This window comes from Ochotona curzoniae, unplaced genomic scaffold, assembly GCF_017591425.1.
Source record: "Ochotona curzoniae isolate NIBS_2020 unplaced genomic scaffold, NIBS_Ocur_1.0 contig_43, whole genome shotgun sequence".
Taxonomy (NCBI): domain Eukaryota; kingdom Metazoa; phylum Chordata; class Mammalia; order Lagomorpha; family Ochotonidae; genus Ochotona; species Ochotona curzoniae.
The window spans coordinates 9,710,105-9,729,242 of record NW_024466218.1 but is presented as its reverse complement, the minus strand read 5'-3'; the positions used below and the strand labels follow the sequence as shown (position 1 = coordinate 9,729,242).

The window sequence follows — 19,138 nt, the reverse complement described above, 5'->3', positions numbered from 1 at the left end:
AAACCTCAAACTCCATTTGCAGCCTGTATCTACCCTCCAGCTCACCAGATGACATTTCCAATGTTAGGTTATTGGGCTGCCTAAAATTTACTGTTATGTTAAATTGCAAGCCCTATGAAAATAAGAATAATAAACATTGTGCTAACATTGTTACTGCTGTGTTTATGCGAGAGGGAGAAGCAAATTTTGGTTTGTTTTTGTTTTACTAAGACATCATTAGCAAATAGCACAGCAAATCTTTATTCTTTACATCTGTGTTCAGCCACTTTGAAGTCAATTAAACCAGAGCTACTCAGAGAACTTTCAGTTTTAATACATAACCTTAGCTAAAAGTAAACAAAACACCTAAATCAACAACATAGTGTTTACTGATGTAAGCTCAAAAGACCTGTAAGAATGCCATAAGAAATAAAATGACCAAAGCATCCAGAGGATATGGAAATTCAATATTATTATGACCCCTTAGTTTATGTTCTTCAGAGTGCCCAAGGAATCCGTTAGGAAAAAAAAAATCACAAGAAAAAGGAAATACGGGCTTATTCCATGAAGTCTGATTTTGATTGGATTTTTTTCTTTCAGGATTAGCAATTTTAATCAGAACATATTTATGTTACTGGCTTTAATTAAGAATGGTTTAAATAGCTTAGAATTTATAAACAACAATCCCTTTCTTCAGCAGGAATATTAAAAAAAAAAAAACGGGGTGGGCCTGGTGCATTAGTGTAGCAATTAAACTCCTCGCCTTAAACGTGTCAGGATCCCATATGGGCGCGGGTTCTTATCCTGGCAGCCCCGCTTCCCGTCCAGCTCCCTGCTTGTGGCCTGGGAAAGCAGTCGAGGACGGCCCAGTGCCTTGGGACTCTGCACCTGCATGGGAGACCTGGAAGAGGCTGTTGCGGCCACTTGGGGAGTGAATCATCAGACAGAAGATCTTCCTCTCTGTCTCTCCTCCTATCTGTATATCCACCTTTCCAATAAAACTAAATAAATCTTCATTAAAAAAAGAAATATTCTAAGTGCCAGGAAAGTGTGGCAGAACCTGTTAATAGAGTCCACATCACTGAATTTATAGTTTCTATCAACTATTTTATAAGATAATATCATGAAGTGAATTATCATGATTACCCCTATTTATTAGTCAACCGAGGGAGATAAAAACAGACATGGTAGAACAGCCAAAACTCACAATGTGCAGCCAGATATATATTTTTTGTCTTTTTCCGTTTACTATTCCTTTCCTGTCCGTGGCTCTGCTGGGATCCTGATGAGCAGTTTCAAGAAGCAAAGTATGTCAGAGAAAACTCGGGCGTGAGGGGCAAGACCTAGGGACTGAGTCTCCCTCACTTCTTAGTGATTGCATATTCACGCTCAGGCACTTGGGCATGTTTTCAGCGGCACAGAAAGGCAAAGTAGTTCCATCACAGTAGACCTGATGACAACGTTTTCACCAGCTCAATGAATCCTTCATAAAATCTTGTATGTCTTCGCTCATACAGAACATTCCCATCAAGTGACACAATCACACACAAACAACGCCCCCTCTAAGATGGAACCATCGGCAGGCAGACGATGACCTGGCTGCACACTCTGAGTTATCTATCCTCTGCTTCCTCCAATAATATCATGTGCAAATGGACAGACAAGCCCAAGAACATACGATTGTAACTATGGCTCCTCGTTTAGCAACTCTATTGGTTTAGATGCAGGTATTTAAATTTCCTTATTCAACCACTGTTTTTAAAAAGCCTTCTGAGAATTTCCCACGATATATTGTTAAAAAAAAACATAAACGTCTAAAATGTGAAATGTCAGTCTGTTGAACAACACTCACCTAAACCAGACTTTTTTAATCTTTTTAAGTGTTGATTTGTTTGTTTTCCAGTGGGAGATTTTTGCCCATGTTTCATTTCTTTATCTGAACTGTCTGCTTCACCATTTTTAGATTCGGATCCTAAAAAAGGAAATAGTTATTACGCCATTATCTTCTTCTCACTGTCCTTGAAAAGAAAAACCTAAAATTGTTTCAAGAACCATAGATACAATCTCCTTTTCTAGGAGTTAATACACTACCTTTGGCCACAATCTGATTTTTCTGTTGGATGTAAAGAAAGAAGCCCAATAAATCAATCAAACAGAACAAAAAGCAAGAACAGATGGCCTAATAGCAGAGTCAAAAACACATTCACCGATCTGATAGCTTTTAAAATAAATAGAGTCAGAGCTATGGTAAGAACACACGAACAAGATTGAGCAATACTATCCCACTTAGAGACAATACAAGACAGAGACAGCAAGATGGAGAAAACAGGGGTCTTGGGAAGAGGGAGCAATCAGATCTTTATAAATAACCCTGTGCTAGAACAGGAACAGAAAATGCAGACGTTCATCTATAATAGATAGAATGGTACACAGCTGATACAATGACATGGGGCAAATTATAAGAAAAGGTCAGGGCTCTGCTGAAGTGCGAAGAATATTGCCAGAACACAAAAACTAATAAAGGCTTCCTCATGTTGCAACACAGAACAGGAAAACAAATTCACATTCAGAAGAACTCAGAAGAATTACACAGCAGCACGTGGCCCACTCGCAAAATTCCCGATTCACATAGAAGCTAAAGCCACAACAGTGAGAAGCTTCTCCCACCCCACAGCAGCGCCACGCATCTCCTTGCACATCTCACCAACACCAAATGAAATCATTTGAGCATAAGAGTTGGTGCTTTTTTTTAAAAAACTGGTAAATACTCTCTAGTTTCTGAACTGAAAGACTCAATGGTATAAAAATTGGAAATCAAACCTCAGTGGCAGTTACTATTCAGAAAAGGTTCCTAACATCTCTCCCAGGGAGGAGGTCTCCTCTGGGGACAGGTGGCCATGCCTGCGCTATCGGAGCTCTATACCTGAAGGTGAATCCGACTGCTCATCGGACACCTTTAATGGTGTCAACACAACACGAGGCACAGTCTTGTTGACCATCATTGAGACTCCATTTCTTCTTTTCTGCTGCTGCCTCAAAGCCTATAAAACATAATAAAAAAAAAAACAGGATTAAAAAAAAAACAGCCCAAATGCTTTCTCATGATTGAATTAAATGATTTACTTGTGCATAATTAGATAAAACCTCTTCATGAGACTTAAGTTAAACAGAACCTCTAATATGTCAGAATCTTCAATAACTACCTTGATGTCATTCTCCCTCAAAAGTATAAAATCAGGCTTTGGCGAACACTAGAAATCTGAGACCATTTTCAGTGTAATTCTGACAGCAAAGCAGCACTTAATGGTTTGCTTTACCTTAGCAGCCTGGCTTGAGAGCCTGTGGAAGTTGTTGAAACTCTGACTCCCAAGGAAAATAAATGTAAAATAAATGTTTCCAATCCAGGATAAAAATATATGTGTCTGCACTTCTCTCGCAGGTGCATCCTCTCCAGCACAGTGCTCAAGTCAATCAAGTTAACACCGAGTGTCATCAGCATGTGCAGCGTGTAAGGACTACAGTATCGACGCACTCACTCAGCCGTGGGGAGCACTGCACAAAATCACCGAACATGGCAGGAATCATTTATTTCTGTGAAGAGAATCAGTCCTAATCTTGGAAACCTCGCAGCACTTGGCTTCTGTCTGCTTGACTTTGGGTATTAACCTTCAGAACACGGATATGATGGGGTTTTGCAAATCCAAGAGGGGGAAAAAAGAGATATGGAATAAATCTCCCCAAATGGGAGTGACTTTGTGTTTCATAAATGAATTGGCCATAATGATGATAATGTAAAAAAAAGACATTAAAAAGTTTTGAAATGCAGCTTATCTAGTTGATCAATATATGCAGAAAATTACTCATAATAAAAAAGGTCTTTTATGTATGGAACAGCCATTTAATTCACAGGCACAGGAATGCTAAAACTCAGAAGGTTAAAAGTCTAGCTGCAGACAGTCTCAGATCTTTTTTATTCTTGAAATAGCTAACAGTCACACAACGTCTCAGTTACGTGTTAAATGTGCTTCGATCAACAGTTCCCACAATCTTTGAACATATTGCACTGACTCCAAAAAAGCTGCTATTTTATGTGCAAATGGCATTAGCTTGTTGACTCTAAGCTTTTGTGATCAAATAATTTCAAATGATCACAGATGTGAAAAACTCAACACCACTTAAATGAGAGAAGATACTTTCAGATGGAATTCAATGTCAGAGGAGAGCGTAAAGGCTTGAGCAAATTATTATAAATGACATGATGACAAATGATAAGATACTGCCCATTTGGTTCTTATATCTGTTGAGCTTTGATGAAGTAATACCATGGGGATGAAAATGAGAAATGCAAAAATTAATATTCTCACTTTTACCCTGCTGTCAATAACAGATTTAATGTAAGCATATGTGCTATGAAATATTTAAAACATTTACTCTGCTCTTCCTTTGATGTGTATATATAATTGCACATAAATTTTACATTAATCTCTTTAGACTTGTATAAGACTTAGAGCACTTATTAGACATTAATTTATAAGTCCTATAATAAACAGAACTGTAAGTCTATTTCTGGCCACTAGATAAGACTCTGTAAAACAATGAAACCTACACAATGATCAATTTTTACAAGTATAAATACAATAGATTTTAATTATATCTCTTGATAACATGTTAAATATTTAAAAACATGCATGTGCATGTGTGAGGTTGGGAATTCACTTAGAAAACATGAAGCCAATATTGAACCCATCTGAATGACATTTTGTGAACATGTATTTCCTACCCACAATATCTGAACAATATTTCTCATTATAATATCTTTTAAAATATTGACATGCAACACTATCTTACAGGTGCTTGCAACTAAATGTCCACCAGAGATAAAAAAATAATAATTGCTTTAAGTGCATTACAAAGATCTGGAGGTTTTATTTATTTATTTATTTATTTATTTTGGTTAAAGGATAAATAATTCACTAACTAGAGCCGAATATGTTGGAATCTAAAAGTCAAAGATGGAATGAATTTTTGGAGCATGTGTGATGAACAATAATTAATGTAACAAAAATTTGGTGCTCAACTTCTAGATCTAATTTCTAAAATTAATTCAAGTACAGAGAAATTGATAATCAAATGCGGATAAAAAACTGATTGAAATAAGAACAAAAACTCTCAGCAACTTTGAATTCTGACAGTCTAGGCACAGACAAAGGAACGCTAACCAATATTAAGAAACATTGATTTCCTACTTGGAAAATTGTCAACAATACCTTACAGTTCAATGTTAAAAAAAATACTAATTGCAACATTATGTGGCTGCAGATAACCAAAACTCAATGCCCGCCATATAAGAAATGCAATTATTTTAAGTATACTAACAAATATATGGACTTGTTTTTTGTTTAAAAAATAAAAACAAAAAGCAGGCATACCCAAAACAGCATTTATAGAAGATGAGTAAAACTGAAGTCTTTGTCTACTATGTAACTGGTAAAGCAACAGTTTGCCAGATAAACTCAGACATACAGCAGTTCAGTTGTGCAGATGTTAAAGGGACCTCTGGATTGACTGCGCGTGCCAGATCCACGGTCACTGTAGACTAATCTGGGGCTGCCTTGAATATCCCAATCCATCTGATCCCAACCGACAGAAAGCAGGATTTACCTAAGAACACTGGGGACACCCTTTAGGCAGATCAGAATGTTGCAGTATGATAATGTTGACTTGTTTGAGATGTTTGTAACTGTTCTGGCTAATGTTAAACTTGAACAGATCCCACCACTTTCATGCCCATGAGGCAGTAGGTACAGAGTAGCTGCTGCTTTCTTGTGGAAACATGTTTACACTGTGTGAAATGAGGGCTAGCCTTTACGTATTTAATTTTAAGCATATGCAACTTTACTTCTGCAGCTATCTGCACACCTATTGACTCAAACACTTGCTGCACATTTCCTTCAACACAAACTTGTAAACAATCTTAAATGCCTTTTGGGCCAGGCAAGCGGGGTAAGACATGGACAGAGGTGAAGGCTCAAGTGAGCTGGAACACACAGACCGCATAAGAGCGGAAAGCTGAAACTCAAAGGGTGCATTGGGTCTAGATTTTTAGGTCAGTCTATTTTTTAAAAGGTATGAAGAAAAACAAAGATAACTGTGCACCAGAATGAGTCTGAGGTGCAGACCTCTGATGCTTTGCAAACAATGTTCCCCAACCCCCATGCCCAAAATAAATGAGTCTAACCACTGCTCCATGTAGGTAATAAAATCCATTGTTCTCTAATGTGAACTGGAAAGAAGCTGGGGCTATTGCGGAGGGAGTTGTTCCAATGGCTATGTGATTCACTGGCTACAAGACTGCAATGTCAGAGAAAGATATAACTAACTAGCTCTGTGATGCTAGGCAAAGTACTTTGGGAAACAGAGACAGTAATGCTGGCAAGAACAGTATTTAGCATAGTTCAGAATACAGAGTAAATACTCAATACTGAGTTTTTATTTTTATTATTTATAGGCTATGTCCGTTTTGCAATAAATGCAGTTTCTGAGGACCTACTCTCCTTACTGCAGTATTAGCGTGCTGATTCACAACCATGTGTATATCACAAATTTTCTTTAGTTAGTTTACACTTTCCTGAAGGATTCACAAGAAAGCATGAAATACTACTAGTTATTTCATGTGAATGTAAGTGCTAAGAAAGTGATAGCAGTAAAATGAAGCAGGGTAATGGGGGCCAAGGGAATCAGACTAGGCTGATGGGACAGGAAAACCTCTCTCTGGAGACCAAAGGGTTGATGAGACTTACAGGACAAGAAGAATCCAGCTGTGTAAAAATTGTGGGGTCCAAGTCAATAAAAACAGCAGTAGCAAATGCCCTAGCAGGAAGGATCTCGGGTGGTTCAAGGAACAAAAAGAAAGCCAACGTGGTTGTAAAAGAACAAAGACCAGTGATTTTACAGAGATGGCAAAGAACTTACCAGAAACAGCTGCTAAAGGTTTATAGGAAGCAGAGGATTTTTATTCAGAGCAAAGGCATCCCGCCATCCATCCCCCTCCCTACAACTGGGAGTGCCTGTGCTAACTAGTCAACACCAAGGATGGAAAAGAAACAGGTCAAAGAGAAAGCATGAGGTGTCCTCCAAACAAAGGCCTGCTGTTTGCAATCATCTGGCTAATATTCAGAAGGTTCTACTGCATGGAATGAATTGTATCTTACACCCCAGGTAAGTCTCCCCATAATTCATATCATCTCAAATTTTCCCTTTAAATGCTCCTGGCACAGCACTGCCCTTCACATTGGCCCTTCTCTCTATCCTAGTCACTCCTTCCTTAGCCACCTGCATACTTTATAAACCACATTTACCTCAGTCTTCTCCAACCCCACCATTCTGCACTGTTTTTAATTTCTCAAAGGACATAAATATCATTCAGCAAGTCTGATGCCATTGTTTCCTCCTCCCCAAACTAGTGGGTATGTTTGATAAAACCAAGGATTTCTGTCCACTTTGTTTACTGACACAGCCTTGAATACACAAGAGTTCCTGGAATATATCAGATGCTCACTAAGTATTCACTAAGTCAAAATCAAAATCTTGACAAACACATTGATCGGGGGCAGGCATTTGGTTCAGTGGTTAGGATGCCCCTTGGAATGCCTGTACTGTTGCCACTGCATAGCATCTCCTTGACCCACAAATACACTCAGGATCCTTGCCTCGCTACATGGTGTGTGACTTTACACTTAGTTTCTGCTCAGCCACTGAGGTCACTTCTGCTTTCAGAGTTCTCCAGATTTCATATCATAATCCTTAAAAATATAAGAATTTACTTACAAAGGCAAATCCACATATATGCACACAGGCATAGGCACAAAGAAAATACAATTAAAAGGTAAGTTTATTTTGTTGTGACATATTATGAAATTTAAGCAAACGTGTGTGTGTGTTTGTGTGTGTGTGTGTGTGTGTTATTTTGTCCGTGGCTGTTTGGGTATAATCAATGTGCCATCTGCTGAGTCCTCTCAGTCAGTCCTCTGGAGCTGTGTCTAGCACCTCCCTTCAAAGCAAGATACACTTTATCACGTTGTCCTCAGCTTGAGCTTTTGCTAAAATTCCAAGAACATGAGAAAATTCCCATTTTATACCATGATACAAATATCTGCAATTTAACTTCTAACTGCTAAATTCAGTATCTCTGTTAGGAAAATACATGACTCTATAATAGTTAAAAATAAAAAAGATGGATGGGGAGGCATATGGCATTGCAGTAAAACTGATGCTTGAATGGCTCCATTCTGTATTAGAAAGTCTTAGCTCCTCTGCTTAAAGTCCAGCTAACGAGTCAGTATTTGAGCTAAATTACTTATGTACCTGTCACCTATGTGAGAGACCAGATTAAATTCAGTGGGCAAAAGATCTTTCTTTCAAATTAAAAAACAAAATTTTAAAAGATAGGATATTTTGCCAGAGAGCAAGATGGTGGTATAGGGTGAGGGCAGGTTTAAACTGAAGGAGAATAATTAGCCAGAGTGAAGTAGATACGAAAGATTCCAGGAAATAGGACAGGCCAACGGCAGGAGGGCACCTGGAGACCCGTGGACGCAAAGGAGCAGCAGAGTCAACAGGGAGGCGTTACAATGACCAGACACTCCGGCAGCGATCAGCTGTCAGTGCTCCGTGATCTGAGCTCTACTGGTGACCAGGTGGGAAGGGAATTTCACCAGGAGACCAGGAGGTAAACCCAGGCAAAGAACTGCCCATCATACTGATTTGTTTGCTCTGACCACAAGCAGAGGCAGAGCCGCAGATCCCAGGCAGCGGTGCAGGGACAAGTGGATTTCATGGCCCAGACCCCTACAAGTGCCACATCAGGTGCCATTTAGTGCACCGTGGCAAAGGCTGTAGGAACAGAGGGACTACAGCAAGCTGCATATGAGGTAAGCCCATAGCAAACTCACATCCAGCTCAGCACACTGCACTGATCCCACAGGGAAAACAGTACAAACTTTGCATTCTAGTTTGCACTCAAAATAGGTCTAAGGGGCACCCAGGCATAACAGCCAGCAAACCCAGAATGCCACCAGTGCTATAAAAGTTACCTTTTTATGTGCTCCGGCAAAGGCTGAGGGACAGGAGCAAACTCAGTTCCAGCTTAGAACATTGTCCTGGTCCCACAGGAAAATAGTACCAACTTTGCATCCTACACATTCCAAGCAAAACAGGTCCAGGTGACCCCCAGGCCTACCAGCCAACTAAACTAGAACCCTTATCAGTATAATATCAGGCACCATTTTGTGCACTGTGGCAAAGGCTGCAGGGCCGGAAGGGCAACACTGAGCTATGCATGAGGTAGTCTGACAACAAATTCACTTCTACCCTGATCAGAGCACTGCACTGATCTAAAGTAAACAGTGATGACATGGCATCTTATAGGTTCCAACCACAACAGGTTCAGGTGGCTCTCAGACCTAACAGCCAGCAGGTTCTGGGAAGACCAGCACCCAGTGATTTAGGACAGCTGGGTCTACCTAATCCCAGGCATTACTTAAGCTAGGAGTGGGAGAAACGCTGTGCAGGCAACGACAGGGCCACTGCCCTGCATCATAGCAGGTGGAAAGTTGTCAGCCAGGAGCTAGGGATAAGGAGAATATGGTAGAGACTAGCACAACAGCCTGGGACTGAGACTTGCCGGATGGAGTGGCACAAGTGATTGAAAATGAACGAATGGGCACCGAAACACAAACCGACCTGTAGACCAGTGGTCAACATAGCTTAGAAACAGCCCCTAAGGAGAAGAATCTGATACCCAGAATAGCAATGGCCAAGGAAAAAAGAAGAAACAAAGGCACAATAAATATTACTCACAGGAAAGGAGGAAAAGCCCTTACCAAACTCAGAGTTAACTGAGACATCGAGAAAATGGGAGATAAAGAATTTATACAAGTTGTTATAAAACTTGTGAACAACAAGAAGCACATGGAGGATTTCAAAGAATTTAAGGAATATGCTACACAGGAAATAGAAACAACGAATCAAATGAAAGCTCCTATGTTAAAAATTAAGAACATAGTGGAGCAAATTAAAATTTCAGTGGAAGACCTCAATAATAGAATGAGTGAGGCAGAAGACAGGATAACAGAATTGGAAGATATTTCCTGCCACAATGGGGAAGCAATCAAAAAGCTGGAAGTGGAGCTGGGTCAAGCTTAAAATAGTATTCAACAGTTAAGAAACATTATCAAAAGGCCAAATACAAGAGTTATAGAGTTCCAAAATGTGCAGAAGAAAAGCTGGGTATAAAAATGTATTTAATGAAATAATAAATAAAAAGTTCCCTGATATGAAGAAGTAATTGGGAAACAACATACAACAGGGGCACAGAACTCCCAATAGGTTTGATCAAAAGTGATCCTTACAATGACACATGATAATCAAACTCTCTTCAGTTGAACATAAAGAACAGATCCTTAAATAATGCATGCTTACTTCTCAGAGGAAACTCTACAAGCCAGAACAGAATGGAATAACTAACATATTCCAGATTATGAAAGGAAAAAATTGTTATCTCAGAATAACTTGCCCAGAAAAGCTTTCCTTTGTGTTTGAAAATGAAATAAAATCATTCCACAGTAAATAAAAGCTTAAAAGAAATGACCTCTTCCACACCTGCCCTACAATTCATCTTGAAAGATGTTCTCTTCAGAGAGAAAAGGAATAGCACCTACCAAAACCAAAGGCAAACTTGAAGAATGCCCCAATAAAACAACAAAAGAAGACTAAACAATGAACAACCCACTGCCCAAATGCCAGGACTAAATTACTACCTATTCATATTAACCCTGAATGTAAACAGTTTAAACTCATCAATAAAGTGTCAGAGATTAAAAAACAAAACTTATCGATAGGTTGCATACAGGAGACACATCTCACCAACAAAAAAGCAGAAACTGAAAGTGAAAGGATGGAATTATGTATTGCAGACGAATGCGAAGGAAAGGGGAGCACGCACAGTCATTCTTATATCAGATAATACAGACTTTGATGTGAAAAACATTGAAAGAGATGAAGGAGGACACCACATAATGACCAAACAATCCATTCAGTAAGAAGAGATCACTATAATAAATGTATACTCACCAATACTAGGGAACCCAGCAAATGTGAAACAAATATTAATGAATTTAAGGGAGGGGGGAGAAATAGGCTACAATACAATAATAGTGGGGAAACTTAATTCCCCATTAATATCCATGCACAGATCAATGGGACAGAAACTCAGCAAGGAAACAACAGAGCTCACTCATACACTAGAGCAAATCAACTTAATTGATACCTACTGATAACTACATCCTACAGAGAATACACTTTTTTTTTCACCAGTACATGTAACTTTTTCCAGGATTAACCATGTTGTAGGTCACCAAAAAAGCCTCAGAAATTTTTTAAAAATCAAAATGATATCATGCATCTTGTCACACCACCCTGGAGTGAAACTCGAGACCAATAGGTCAAAATACCCTAGAAGACATGCAAAGACCTAGAGATCAAATAATATACTTCTAAATGAGCACCGGGTTATAGAGGAAATTAAAGGAGAACTATAAAAATTGCTTGAGGGGACCAGCCCAATAGCCAAGGGGCTAAAATCCACACCTTGCACACACTGGGATCCCATGTGGCACCAGTTCTTGACCCGGATGCTTCACTTTCCTTCCACCTCCCTACTTGTGGCCTGGGAAAACAGTAGTGGACAGCCCAAAGCTTTGGGACCCTGTACCTACGTAGGTGGTGAGGCTGAGAAGCGGGAAAGGGAAATCCCAAAGCCCATGGAACTGTATCATAAAATAACAAATAAATTTTTAAAAGAAGATAGGATCTAGAATACCACTTAAGTTTTTATTTTGTATTTTTAAAAGTTTTTAAAATATAATAATTTTATATAAAGAGTAGAAAACACACAGCAGCAGGGAGGAAGAGAAGGCAGGAGAGGGAGAGGGGAAAGGGGGCAGCAGAAGGTTGTCGGGAGGAAGGAAGGGGGAGAAGGAAAAACAGAGAGGGAGAATATATTCTATTTTCTGGTTCACTCTTCAGATGCCACAACAACTGGGGCTTGAGCAGGGCAAAGCCATGGTTCACAAAATCATTCCAGCTCCTCTCACGGGTGGTAGGGCTGCAAGGACTTAGGATATCAATCTGTTCCCTGCCCAGGATGCCCATTAGCAGGAAGCTAGTGAGACTGGACCCCAACCCTACCTGGGTCATGAGCATCCCATGTACTGGCTGAATTAACTGCACCACAGTTCTGCTGGAGAACATCACTGGAGATGGTGATGAATATGCTTGTGCAAGGGCAGCCTAAGAAGATGCCCCTTTTTTGTTGCGAAAAGTGGGGTGTGACTGTCCCTTTCCTCAACTTTTCATAACAAAAAACTCTCATTTTCACATTCATATTATATAATCAATCATCCCATTTCAGTCTATGTTCATTTTAGGGGATATCATCAATGAGGCACCTTCCAGATGTATTTTGAATACTAATGAATTACCTTAACTAAACAAATTTAAATTTTATCATTCCAAATTGAGAAAGATCCAATATCAGAACCTAAATAAATGAGCAGATGGTGAGCACAAATGTAGTTTACTGTGAATAATATGTCTTCAAGCTGGTCACAAGCATAATATGCCATTGCAAAATTACAAACAGTAAAATTTAATTATCTGCAATGTTGTAAAGGAAAGACAATTGGACTTTCTACATTTAATACTTCCAGGGATTATTTAGTAGGAAAGTAATTTATAGAGTTAAATATGGAAATAAATTTACTTTTTTAGAGGAAACAAATGTAACACAACTAAATAAGTCCAGGGAAAGTACAGATTATATCACATCCACAGCAATTCAATTCTGGCTTTAGGTAGGAAGAAATATAAAGATGCTGACTTGAGCATGATTTGCTCCAGAGATAAACTGAAATATATTATTGCAAAAAGACTTAAAACGCATTTAGATACACATGTCAGTTTTGAGATTGGAAGCTTTTCAGTTAACTCTACAAAATATGTTTTCCAGTTCTATCGAAAAGGGAAAAATAAAACTTAGAAACAAATTGAGGCTAATTTGGATTTTTTTAAACAAGTACTATCTGCTTCATTTTAAAGAGCCCACCCCCTACAGCAAGATAATTGATACAGAGGTATACAGTACAGGGACTCCAGATGTGGGAAATTGTTATCTGTCTTACTATGATAAAGGAATCTTTAAAAAAAATGTTATTTTGGGCCTGGCACAATGGCTCAGTGGTGAAATCCTTGCCTTGCAAGCACTAGGATCTCATACAGACACGGTCCCTGTCCCAGCTGCTCCAATCCGGCTTCCAGTCAGCGCAGAATCTACGAAGCAGCAGCAATGGTTCAAGTAACTGGCTTCCTGCCACTGTATAGGTGTCCTGGATTGCACTGCTGTCCCCCAACTAAGGTCCCAGCCCAGCCAAAGCTGCTGCCAGTATTCAGGAAGTCAATCAGCAGATGGGAGCACACTCCCTCTCAAATAAGTTTGAAAATAATGAGTACTACATCTGAGTGCACGAAGCTAACACATGCTGGTATTGAACATAAGCCATCTGTCCTTACACTGACTATACTGTATTGTTTTTAAGCTAGACAAACATGTAAGCGGGTAAATTTTCTTGGATAGTATAAAATGCTTTATTGTAATATATACCATATGCTGAAATGTAGAATTAGTTAGGACAGTAGACTCTGGAACTATGATAATGTATATGGATGACATTTCCAAGACTTACCTGCTGGGTGACCTTGGTTAAGTTATCTAGCTTCCCTGAACTTTGTTATTTTAAAAATCAGAGTATTGATGAGGGTCCTTGGCATAGCAGTAAAGATGCTTCAGACACCTGCATCTCATGTTAGAGTGACTGGGTTTCGGTCCCATCTCTGTTTCTAGTCCAGCGCCCTGCTGATGAAGACCCACATGGAAGACCTGTGTGGGAGTTTCTAACTCCTATCTTCAGCCTGGGAAAGCCCTGACTGTTTAGACATTAGGGAAATAAACCAGGAAATGAAAGATTTCTTGTTTGCTCTTTCAAAATTAAAATAAATACTTTTTTAAAAAATCAAAAGAGGAGTAGAAATGTCAAAGAATTTGCATGAGAATTAAATGCTATATTACAGGTGAAATAAAAAGCATAATGTAAATCTCAGCCAATGTAATTATTAATTACTTCCACTGGTCTCAGAGATGCATGATGGCAATCTGCACATGTACATGCTTCACACAAAACATGTTCACAAATATGGAATAATTATTCATACGCATGGCTGCATCGTGTATGGATAAATACATCTACAATGAATTCTGCATGGCCATGGGCATTTAATTATATTTAAAAAAAAAAAAGAAAAAGCTACAGATTTGCTGAGATAGCTAACAATTTTAAATGCTATATGTTCCATTGACAAACTGCTGTCTTAAGAAATTTGGCAATTATATGGAGTCTGGTCAAAAATTCTACATGCTCTTCTTCCAAATGTATTTATTAATCACACATCAGCATCTCTGCTATATACTGAGCCATTTCTCTCAGTCACTACTTTGCTTCTTGGTAAGAAATGAGAGAAACAGCTCTTGTAGGACCTGAAGGAGCTTGCACCGGGGACCTCCTGAAGCAATGCAGCACACAAGCAAACCCGTGGCCCTTCCTGATAATTCACACTCTACCAAAGCAATAATGCTCACTCAAAACTGTGGAACATTCTAGCAACTGTCAAGTGTTCAACTGGCAGGGAACCAAAAAGAATCAAGTAAAAGATACTGAGGACTAACAACACTGAGACAGGAATCTTTCAATCCCGCTCATATGCAGAAACACATTGCAGTCTGCAGATTTTCCAAATCATTGCACTTCAGAAATGAGGGAATCATTTAGGATCCCATTTGTGTTTCTTAAATGCCAAGGTTACAAGTGTCCGTTTATGTATCTTTTATTCTATCCTGGTTAGCATTTGATTACCTGCATCCTATTAGCCGCCTGAACGAGTCTTTGCCCAGGGTTCTCCGCCCACACCCATTCTTCATGTCACCAATTAAAAGATCTCAACACAGATTCCAGTTTTGCTCTCTACAATTTGGCTTTTGAAAAAATGTTTTAGATGACAATCTCCCCAAAGATTACTTGACCTATTCAGAAGAAAATATTTTTGTCAGCTAAAAATGCAATACCAAATGAAAGAAAATACTAAAATTTTAATAATTAGTACAGGATAGGTAGGTAATGTATTCAGCACAAAAGTGGTGTCTCTCTGTATTTCCTGAAGTTTGGGGAAGGAATAAATACTTCACATTTAGGAAAACTGGATGTGAATATTAACAAACTAAATATTTAATGAGGGTTTTTGAAAAATGAACAATACTTTAAAAGACAAGATTTTTCTTTTGCTTGTTATAAACATGTCCCTTTGTTGCTGGGCCCAGTTAGGGTCATCAGGGTTGAAGGGGTTTGTGAAAGATCAAAATGAAAATGCCGGGGGAAAGCAGTTAAAACAAAGAAAAGTCATGAACTAAGGGCACAAATTCAAGCTTTTCATTTTTGATATAAAAACTAATAGTGTGGATCCAACACAACAGCCTAATGGGTAAATTATTGCCTAGCATGTGCCAGGATCCCATATGGGCACTAGTTAGTGTCCTGGCTGCTCCACTTCCCATCCAGCTCTCTGCTTGTGGCCTGGGAAAGCAGTAGAGGACGGCCCAACGCCTTGGAACCATGCCCCTTATGTGGGAGACCTGGAAGAAGTTCCTGGATCTTGGCTTTGGATGAGCTCAGCCCTGGCCATTGTTGCTACCTGAGAAGTGAGCCAGAGGATGGAAGATCTTTCTATCTCTGCTTCTCTCTGTAAATATGACTTTCCAATAAAAATAAATAAATTTTATATAAACAAACGAAAAAACTAGTGGTACCACATGTAATGACTGCTTCTTGCACGACATCCCCTCCTTCCCATCTCAGCACGGTCCATCCTGTGTGGTGTAGCAGCACAGCTAATGCTTAGGACTGACTACTATAGTCCAGATATACACTACATCATGGGCTTTCTATGTATTACCGCAATTACTTCTCAGATAATCATATGTGCAAGATACTATAATTTTCTGTATTTGTTAAAGAAGGAACTTGATATTCAGTGATGCAAAGTGGTTGACCTAAAGTCACAGAGTGACAACAATTCAAAGTAGGGTACATCAGCATCTCCAGGCAACCTTAGAACCACCGCCTCCCAAAAGCATCTCAGTGTAAAGGCACACTGATAAAGGCTGCTGCTATTGCGAAGTCATGACTGGACGACACCGCAAGGCTCTAACCATCAGTATCAAACAACAGTGCCTATGGGTTGGCAGTTAACTCAAGATACACTTCAGATATCGGCCTCAGTCTAGATTCCGGCTTCCTGCTACGGCACACTCAGCAAGGCGGCAAGTGTGGCTTAAGTAGCTGAACAAGGAGATACAGATTGAGGTCCTGCCTCCTAATTTCTACATCTGTCCATCATTTGTTGTCGTTGTGAGCTTGGGAGAGTGAACCAACAGATGGCAATGCTCTTGTCTCTCTCTCTCTCTATATATATATATAGACTATATATATATATATATATATATATATATATATATATAGCTAATAAACATTCTAGACATAAGTAAGCCATGCTTACTATATTCTTATAAGAATTTTATTTTACAATACCAGATAAACAGAGAATACAGACATGACTTTTAAACTATGCAATATAGTTTTGAAACTATGCAATGTATAGATTCACTATACATCTCTAACATATATACATGTTTAAACAAATTTATGATTCCAAATTTTATATATTTCCTCCTCTATTTTACATTAAAGTTCTTAGAAGCTTCTATAGGGGTGTGTGTGTGTGTGTGTGCGTGTGTGTGTGTGTGTGTGTGTGTGTGTGTGTGTGTGTGTATTTTGTATTTTAAGCAAAGGCTAAACTCCTGCATCAAGTACTGTGGAAGTGGGTGATTTCAGGCTAACTCTATTGCTTTCTGATTGCTAAGTTCTCATTTGTTTTACTTGATCAACAGAAGACCCACTACCTTACGCAGGTAGAAGTGAAGGACAAAGGACAAATGCTGGCTATCTTACCTGTTTAAGAGCCTTTTTGGTGTGTTGCTGAAAGGAAGACACTAACTTGCTTTGCACTGTTGTGTTAGTAAGGCTTGAATCTCGAGTGGAAGATGCTCCATCGGTTACCTGCTTCACACAAACTAGAAATGGAGAGAGATAATGATATTACTAATTTGAATTCCTTTTTTATATCCTCTGTAATTAGCTCTCTTGGAGCTTTTCTCTAGATTAAAATGGAATCCTAAAATAAAGCGAAATAACACAGTAAAAAGGAGATGTAGATTTGAAGAGAGAGGATAACTTAATAACTGTGTGGCCACAGATCCATTCAATCTCTCTAAACTTCTATTTTCTCATCCATTAATAGATGATAATTTCACTCATAGAGGTTTTATATGGGCATAAAAAATGTGCAATATATGTTTAAGAGTTACAAGTCAGTAGATACTATCCAAATCTGAATGCTGACATCAGGCAATTGCCTAGTATCCCAAAGCAGCAACCTAGAGAAATGACATTGTATTAAGCTTACTATTAAGGTCTCAAAGGCATGACCCCTGTGACACAGCTAGCTTTTCGTATGTGCCAACTGTAACATGGGGAAGAGAAAATGAAATCCAAGATGTGTGTTACCAACTCAAGATATTTATTTTCAAGGAAATGGCACTCTGAACAGATTAAAGCCAATTAGGCTTTCCAAGCGCATATTTTACGGAACACATTTTCTTCTACAATAGTGGATTTCTGGAGAATCAATGCCTCAGTGACAGCGACAGGGGTGACCAAGCTGTCCCCAGATACTTCCAGCTCTACAGAATCCATCTTAGAGCTGAGCCCCTTTATCTAGTCATCCTCAGGCTGGGGGGACAGGTAGAACTCCATGGCAATTTTGGCAGAAGTACACATGGAGAAGCCTTGCTGTGTGCCCTCTGGGAGAAAAAGTTATTTTGAAGATCCTGCTGAGGAAGTACTGTCTTTAATGGCAGAGTGGAGGCATATGTCCAAAGGCAGACAGTAACAGGAAATCAGCAGAAAGCCACTTGAAGATGTATTATACAAAACCAAAAGCAGGATTCTGTAAGGGCAAGAGTGTTAACACTGACTGAAGAATACTTTCCAAGCGATGGTATTCAGGAAGATTCTGACCTGAATTTTAAACGAAAGTGGGATGGAGTAAATTTTTTGTGGTTAAAAAAAAAGCAGTGGGCAGGGCTGGCTTTGTGGAATAGTTGTTAAGCCACTCCCTGTGATGTTGGCATCCCATACAGGCACAGATTCCTGTCCCAGATGCTCCACTTCTGATCCAGTTTTCTGCTAATGCTCCTGAGAAAGCAACAAAAGATGGCCCAGTGCCCGGGCCCCTGCCAGCCGCACAGAAGGTGCAGACAGAGCTCCTGACTCCTGGTTTCTGCAGCATTTGCGGGGAGGGAGCCAGTGGGAAGAAGACCTCTGTTTCTCTCCTTCTGTCCTAAAGCTGTCTTCCAAAAGAAATAATCTTTTTATTTTTGAAAAATGAAAGCATAAGCATATGCATAATATTGAATACACACAAATTCTCACAATTTCTTTTTGGTAGAGTTAAGTACACATTGCCTATAAACGGACATTTGTTTACAAGAGATAACCTGGTGGAGGAAGTTAATCAAGCTGTGTCGTAAAACACAAAGTGTTAATCCAAACAGAGAATTATTTGGCATTGATGCCAAGTATTTTACATGTGTGATCTCACTTATTTCTTGTGATTTCTTTCAAGACAAGAAGGTATTATCTACACTACACAGAGAGGAAAATGGAGCTCAGAAAGGTTAGATAATCATTCAGGGTCACACAGCCAATGAGACAATAACGCTGGACTGCAAAGCCAGCCCTCTCTAGCTCCAGAGCCGTGATTTTTTCTTTCCAACTAAAATATTTGACCTCAAAAGTCAAGAACAGATGCATAAAATTACATGCCTAAAATGTATAATCCAGATACATGATACTGTGAGTACTGAAAGAGTAAGCTA

The 19,138-nt window shown here is 39.1% G+C and overlaps 1 protein-coding gene across 1 annotated transcript in view; it reads right to left on the bottom strand.

Moving 5' to 3' along the window:
• Nucleotides 1-19,138, bottom strand: part of ASXL3 (ASXL transcriptional regulator 3) — a 132,804-nt gene that overhangs the window by 61,541 nt on the left and 52,125 nt on the right. Inside the window, exons 4-6 of the mRNA XM_040984705.1 lie at nt 17,151-17,272; nt 2,903-3,020; nt 1,832-1,951 (exon numbers count right to left, since the gene is read on the bottom strand). Of these exons, the coding sequence (XP_040840639.1) occupies nt 1,832-1,951; nt 2,903-3,020; nt 17,151-17,272 (360 nt within the window). The remainder of the gene's footprint in view (nt 1-1,831; nt 1,952-2,902; nt 3,021-17,150; nt 17,273-19,138) is intronic.